This window comes from Galeopterus variegatus, unplaced genomic scaffold (assembly GCF_000696425.1).
Source record: "Galeopterus variegatus unplaced genomic scaffold, G_variegatus-3.0.2 Scaffold4797, whole genome shotgun sequence".
Taxonomy (NCBI): domain Eukaryota; kingdom Metazoa; phylum Chordata; class Mammalia; order Dermoptera; family Cynocephalidae; genus Galeopterus; species Galeopterus variegatus.
The window spans coordinates 28397-36282 of record NW_007730908.1 but is presented as its reverse complement, the minus strand read 5'-3'; the positions used below and the strand labels follow the sequence as shown (position 1 = coordinate 36282).

Sequence of the window (7886 nt, the reverse complement as noted above, 5' to 3'; positions counted from 1 at the left end):
AATTACTTATTGATTCACATCCATGTGTTTTGGCAAAGAAGAATGTCATGAAAAAAGGCCGAGTGTTAAAATATGGGCAGAAAAATAGGTAAAAGGTCAAAACTACACTTATTTAAATTCTTAAGATGATCACACATCCAAAGCTGTACCCAAAGCAAAATCATTTTCCCACTGGTAGAAGAAACACCCAAAAACAAACAGTTTGACACTACCAATCTCTAAAATTAAGATCTCTATTAATAAAAATAACTTACTTATTTTCAAAAACAACTGTGAGGGAGTCTTCATGAACGTCTTTGATAAATCCCTGCCAAAAAACAAAACATTAAAAGCATATCAATACTAATTTATATATCACTCTAAAAGGCTATATGCGAGATACAGAAACAATATGGAATGCTGAAAGAACAAAGTTTGGAATTAGGCAGATATGGGTTTGTTTTCCATCTACACCATTTGTGAGATGTATGTTAAGTTACATAAACCTCATTTTTCACATAGTAACACCTACCTTGGAATTAGCAAAAATAAATGTACATTTCTGGAACGTCACAGGTATTAACTCAATGAGGCAATATTTAGTATTGTGACTAAGAGTTCAGTACTTAGAACTGTGACTAACAGTTCAATCTCTGGAGTGTGGCTGCCAGGATTCACACCCCAGCTCCATCCCTTGTATATTCTTGAAGACAGTTTTAAGAGAACAGAGTTAATAAGTTTCATACCTTATGAAATTATGAGAATTAAATGAAATAACGATTAGCACAGTACCTGACACAGAGTAACAACTCTACTTTATTGTAAATGTTGCAAATATTAAATTAAGTTTCATACCTTATGAAATTATGAGAATTAAATGAAATAACGATTAGCACAGTACCTGATACAGAGTAACAACTCTACTTTATTGTAAATGTTGCAAATATTAAACTATAGCACACCTTTAGTAATTTGCATGACTACATTTTGAATACTACCTTTCCCATTAATCTTTTTTTCTGCTTCTCACCCTTCCCTTAAAAAAAAGGGGGGGGGGGGCCTGAGTCTACTGCCTCAAAACCATTTTTAAATGAATATAAATAGATTCTCAATAAAAATCAGTGGTCATTTTCCAGCCTTAGGATTAGTATTAAAATTAGTCTTTTTACTCTAACTTTATTTGATTAATACTACTGAAAGAAAACATAAGACCTGACATATTCAAGAAAGGGTTTGGGTGTAGAATAACTTGTTCAATTCCTTACTCCACCACTATGTAACCCTGGGCAAACAGTCCTTGGCACTTGTATAATTACAATTAACATTAAATGACACTTTATATCACTGTCAATCAGAACTGCAAAGTCCTCAACCTTAGTCAAATGCTTACAAACTAACACTTTGAATCATTTAGGTATTTAGTATATTTTGAACAAGTGGTACTTAGTAAATACTTTCCTGAAACATCTGTATCACACTAGACTCTATAACTTCCACTAAAAACTAATTGTATAAACACATCCATGCAGTACCTGGTCAAAACATGATTAAAATGAATACATCTCTTTACCTCACTCCTTCCCAACAGTCTACTAAGTAACACTAAACGGATTTTAAGGCATAAACCCACAAGTTAAAAGAGTAAGGGAAAAGTCAGAATTGAAAAAAAAAAAAATTGGGGGGGGGATTTACAAAACAAATGAGAACTGACAGTAGTAAAAAACAAAGCAACAACTAATATTTAAATACTTACCATGTGTCAGATATTATTCTTAGTAAATTAGCAAAGTAGACTATGAATCAAACTGGCAGTGTGAAAACCCAAAAGCAAGCAGATCAGCACCCCAGAAAATATTTGGAACTGAAGGAAGTCTTTAAGAAGAGAGGGTAATAGATGGGACTGAAAACAAAATTTGTCATTTTATGTTCTTCAATAATGTAGGATGACCAAAGCAGAATGGAGGTAATTCATACAGCTAAAGTATCTCAGTGCCCTCCCTCCATATCTGCTACTCAGCTGCATTATTTTGTATTTTAGCCTTGTTCTCACTATCTATTATCTCATTTACTTCTGTGCTACTGGACATTTCCATGCAACTACCCTTATGTGGGGCTTAAAACTCAGGATACTTTCCTCTTCCAGAGTGCTATAGTCACTCATGCACTGCAATTCTGAAGGTATTTTTTTATCCCTCTTTCTCTTTCCAAATCTAAAAATTAAGAGCTGCCACTCCAGTACAGGTTCTGATTATCTGAGCATGCTATAATAATGACTTCCTGGCCAGTTTCTCAATTTCTAGTAGTTCACATTCACTTTCACCCATCATTTGTCAGCACTTTCACAGATATGTTACCAGCAAATCTAGTATACCCTTGCCAATTTTTACTGAATATTCCAGAAACTGAGAATTTCCAAGTTCATGAATATGTGAAAAGCATCTCCTGACATCAAAATCTAATCATATTTTCAACTTTCACTAACATTTTTTAGTCCTTCGATGAACAACTTTCAGAGTTCAGAAAGTTTCACAAATTAATCTACAGCTTCTGTTTAATTCATATAATGGATTAGTTCAAATCAGAACTCCAAACCACTAGAAAACTCTACTCTTCATTATAAAATAAACTCTTTTCCTATCTAAAAATCAGTGCTTATACCTCCCCCCACAAACACTTCCACCAAAAACATCAGAGTCAACTTTGTTTGGGTACACATTTTTCACAAACCTTAAGAGAAAACACAGCTCTGGATATCTCTTACGGCTATTATCTTTCAACATTAAGATTTACTAGATTTAAAGTTCTGATGCCTAGCCCTTAAAATGTATTTGGACTACAATGAACAATGCCTAAGCCACAAAATCAAATCCCAAATCCTAAATTCTAAGAATAAAGTACTTCTATTACCACATCTCTATAAAAGAGTCCACTTGATGCAGGACACAGTCAATACTATTAAAGGTATTTTTGTACTGTCCAAGAGACCAGAATGATGCTAGGTCCTTATCTGTTCAAGAGACTCAAAAAGGCAGGGTTGTGTCTTTGCCAAAATCTTTGGCAGTCAGTTAGCTCAGCTGGTTGGAGCGCACTGTTACAACATCAAGGTCAAGAGTTCGATACCCATACCAACCAGCCAGCCACACAAAGGGAAAAAAAAAACTTTGAGTCAGGAAACAACAAGAGCCACATTTGTCTGGACATGGCATAGGAGGACTTTATTCCTGTAAGTATCCATAAGTTCTATCCTCATGTTAGCCCCAACCTTTAGGGATTTTGTTTCTCTTCCTAGTCACACACATCTGGCCCAGGAACCGTATTTCTCAGAAAACCTTTGACATTTTCTTTTTCTTCTTCCCATACATATGCAAACAAAAATACAAGATTCCAAGGCATCATCATAAAATGGTCACTAATTTTGTTCATTCATACAGTCCAATATATGTTTGCATTTAAAACTCAACTTAAAATAACCAATAAGGGCCGGCCCATGGCTCACTCGGTAGAGTGCGGTGCTGATAACACCAAGGCCACGGGTTCGGATCCCATATAGGGATGGCCGGTTTGCTCACTGGCTGAGCGTGGTGTTGACAACACCAAGCCAAGGGTTGAGATCCCCTTACCGGTCATCTTTAAAAAAAAAAAAAAAAAATCCAATAAATAACAAAGCACTATGTCAAAAAAATCTTAAAATGTTATCCCTCATCTCTGACAAAGTAATAAATAGGGCATCATATGGTTAAAAAAAAAAAAAAAACCAGGAATGCCATAAATTAAGTGTAAAATGGAGGGGAGTACGGTAAATGAAGTAAGAGGAATCCATGGGCAGTGGTAGCACTAATGGATCTAGCGTAAAGTAAAAAATTTTTTTAAAAGGAAAAAAATAAGAATCTAGCCTAAAATAAAAACTGTTATTTAAGTTTTTAAAAACTGCTTAGTCAAAGATTTGGTAAGGTGGCAAGCTAACCAATAATTAGCTTTGTAGATGTAAAGAGTAAGTAGCTTTAAAGTAGAAAAAGACAAAAAAAATTCTACTTACAATAGCAACCAAAATATAAATCTTACAAACACCCTCAACAACAAAATGTGCAAGATCCCTCCCTACATGCAGAAATCTTTGAAACTCTAATGAATATAAAGAGAAAATTTAGGAGAATGTAAAACACCTTCGTGTTCTTAGAGAGGTCTTGATATTGTAAAAACCACACTATGCCCCTAAAATTAACCTAAAACTTCAAGGGGATCCTGATAAAATACTGAGGGAGTATGTGTATGTGTTCTACTAGGGGAAAGAGAGGTTAATCTCAATAAAATTATACTAAGATCTATCTAAAAAACAAAGAAAGCACCCAGAGAGCGCCACCACGCTCCCAAGCGGCGCACTGTAGCAGTGCGCCACCGGGCCGGCCCAAGACAGAAAAAACATATTAAAGAAACAAAACACAGGGCCGGCCCGGTGGCGCACTGGATAAGTGCGCCGCTTGGGAAGCGCGGCGGCACTCCCACCCGAGGGTTCGGATCCCACATACAGACCGGTTCCCGCTCACTGGCTGAGCGAGGCGCGGGGGCAACACCGAGGGTTGCAATCCCGTTGCCGGTCCCCGGTCCGGTACGGGGGCAACACTGAGGGTTGCGATCGATTGCCGGACACGGAAAAAGACAAGACAAAAAAAAAAAAAGAAAGAAAGAAACAAAACACAGATTCCAGGCCTGAGTCATTTAGGAATTTACAAATAGGGGGAGAAATTGAGTATTTTTAAGTGACTGGGACATTTGGATAATTAATAGCGGAAATGAAAATGGACATCTTCACCAAAATAAAACCAACTGATAAAAAAAGACTCATACTTTTTTAAGTCAATAAAGATTCCAGGAGAAACTATGAGTAAATTATTTGTAACCGTTGGAGTAAGAAAGGTCTTTCCAACCAAAAAATAAAACGCAAAAGCCAAAGTTTAATAAGTTTACACTATTCAAAAGCTAAAATATGATAAATATCACAAAGTATTAAAAAAAGGGGCGGTATGAAACAACATACAACAAAGTTAAATTCTCAGTTCACAACATTAACAAATCAGTAAATAAGCAGGTAATAAAGAAGGTAACAAATATTGACTATACCAATACGTAATTCACAGAAAAATGTTATAATTTTAATAATATATAAATCTTCTCTAAAAATGTTACACATATTCTATTTTTCCTAAACTTTGCTTTTCTCCTTTGTTTCTTGTAAATCATTCCTTATCAGAATGTGAACATCTTCTTTTTTTTTTTTTTTTTTAAACATTTTCATAAAGTGTTTGGGAATTTCGAGGTAGGATCTTAAATGACTCATGGAAGTAACAAGGTGCACAGGATATCTTCCTAACTTATGGACACATTTTTGAAGTGACAGAACAATACAGCTGAGGGGGAAGATTTTTCAACCTGATAAGGTTTCTTCAGCAGAAGGAAACATGGTATAAATACATTTCAGGAGTTGAAAGATTGATAATATAAATTTAGCCAAAAACCAGAATTACAGACTCTGGCTGTGGGAAAGTCACCTAATGACTCTATGATAACAGACAAAATTTCATTTATAAACCTTCTGGACCTCTCATTCTCCAGAAGGAAAGCTGAATCATGCACATTTACATAGCTCCAAAGTTTCACTCCCTAGGAGATTATAAGTACTAATTTAAAGCCTCTTCTGTCCGGAGCTCTTTTCATCAAATCCTTATGACCCAGATGACAAAATGCTTTTGCCAATTCATATAGTTTTAAACTCTAAAAGGTTAAGTTTGACAGAAACAATAATCAGAAAAAATTAGACACCTTTCAAAAAAAAGGTATTTAAGGCAAGGGTCCAATACAAAACATCAAAATCAAATTCACAACTGGAAAAGCAATATTTTTTCTAAAACATCAACTTGAGTTCAAATAAAATTTTAATGTTTAAAATACTGATCAATATATCAGAGGCCTTGCTTGAGCTGTGGCTTAGAAATCTAGAGATCCATGAATCCCCTTGAGACCATTCCCACTAAACTCATTAAGAACATAATATCCTAGGTCTAAAAAAATTCCTTTGACTGAAAGTAATTATGATCTGAAGTTCATCTATGACTTCAGATTTTAAGAAAACCTATTACTTCAATTCATTACATTAAACTTACACTCCTTATAAAAGGAGAGGCAGAAACTTAGAAACCTTAATACTCAGAAAACTACGATCAACTGTAATCATAAACTGAATAGCTTGAATCTTCAAAGTAGGGTTTAGAATGGAAGCCCAGAACCGAAAATTCAACATTTACATCCTAACTAAAGCTGTAACTCTTAAATTTCAAAATTTATATGGGATAACAAAAGACCATGCATAGCCAAAGAAACCCTGAACAAAAAAAATAAATAAAGCTGGAGGCATAACAGTAACTGACTTTAAACTATACTACAAAACTATAATAACCAAAACAGCACCGTACTGGCATAAAAACAAAAACATGGATTAATGGAATAGAGAACCCAGAAATCAACCCATACACTTACAGCCATCTGATCTTTGACAATGGCACCAAGTCTACACACTTGGGGAAAGAGACTGCCACTTCAGCAAATGGTGCTGGGAAAACTGGATATTCATATGCAGGAGAATGAAACTAGACCAGTACCTCTCACCATATACCAAACTCAACTCAAAATGGATTAAAGAATTAAATATACATCCTGAAACAGTAAAACTCCTTAAAGAAAACATAGGGGGAAAACTCCAGGAAGTAGAAGTGGGTACAGATTTCATGAATAGGACCCCAAAAGCACAGGCAACCAAAGGAAAAATAAACAAATGGGATTGTATCAGACTAAAAAGCTTCATCACAGCAAAAGAAACAATCAGAGTGAAAAGACAACCTACAGAGTGGTAGAAAATATCTACAAAATATACATCTGACAAAGAATATCCAGAATATACAAGGAATTCAAACAACTTTACAGCAAAAAACCCAAATAACCCAATTAAAAAGGGGCAAAGAAGCTGAATAGGCATTTCTAAAAGGAAGGTATACGATTGGCCAACAGACACATGAAAAAATGCTCAACTTCACTCAGCATCCGGGAAATGCAAATCAAAACCACTCTGAGATACCATCTCACTCCAGTTAGGATGGCTAATATCCAAAAGACTGAGAATAATAAATGCTGAAAAGGTTGCGGAGAAAAAGAAACTCTCATACACTGCTGATGGGACTGCAAAATGGTGCAGCCTTTATGGAAAATGGTATGGAGGTTGCTCAAACAATTGCAGATAGATCTACCATATGACCCAGCTATTCCACTGCTGGGAATATACCCGGAGGAATGGAAATCATCATGCCGAAGGGATACCTGTACTCCCATGTTTATTGCAGCACTATTTACAATAGCCAAGAGCTGGAGCCAGCCCAAATATCCATCATCAGATAAGTGGATAAGGTAACTGTGGTATCTACACAATGGAATACTACTGTGCTATAAAAAAAAGAATGAAATACTACCATTCACAACAACATGGACTTACAGAAAATTATATTAAGTGAAACAAGGCAGGCACAGAAAGAGAAATACCACATGTTCTTATTTGTGGGAGCTATACATAAATAAATAAATACACAAACAAAGGGGGGGAAGAAGACACAACAATCACAACAACTCTTTGAACTGGTTAAGACAAGTGAACGGATATGATGTAGTGGGGAGGGAGGGGGGAGAAGGAGGGGAGGAAAGAAGAATGAGTAAAGGGACACAAAAATCAACTACAACATAAATTGAGAAGTTAAAATAAAAAAAACAAAAAAACAAAAAAATTCTTAAGAGTTTACTGATTACAAAACAAAATCTCGATTTTCTACTGACAGCAAAAGAACAGCCAGACAACACAGTACAATATT

General features: G+C 35.4%; 1 protein-coding gene across 4 annotated transcripts in view; it reads right to left on the bottom strand.

Annotated features, from left to right (window-relative positions):
• The window catches only part of FXR1 (fragile X mental retardation, autosomal homolog 1), a 67889-nt gene that overhangs the window by 42889 nt on the left and 17114 nt on the right, over positions 1 to 7886 (bottom strand). For all 4 annotated transcript variants that reach the window (XM_008588377.1, XM_008588379.1, XM_008588376.1 and 1 more), the window contains exon 2: positions 255 to 307. In XM_008588377.1, the coding sequence (XP_008586599.1) occupies positions 255 to 307 (53 nt within the window). The remainder of the gene's footprint in view (positions 1 to 254; positions 308 to 7886) is intronic.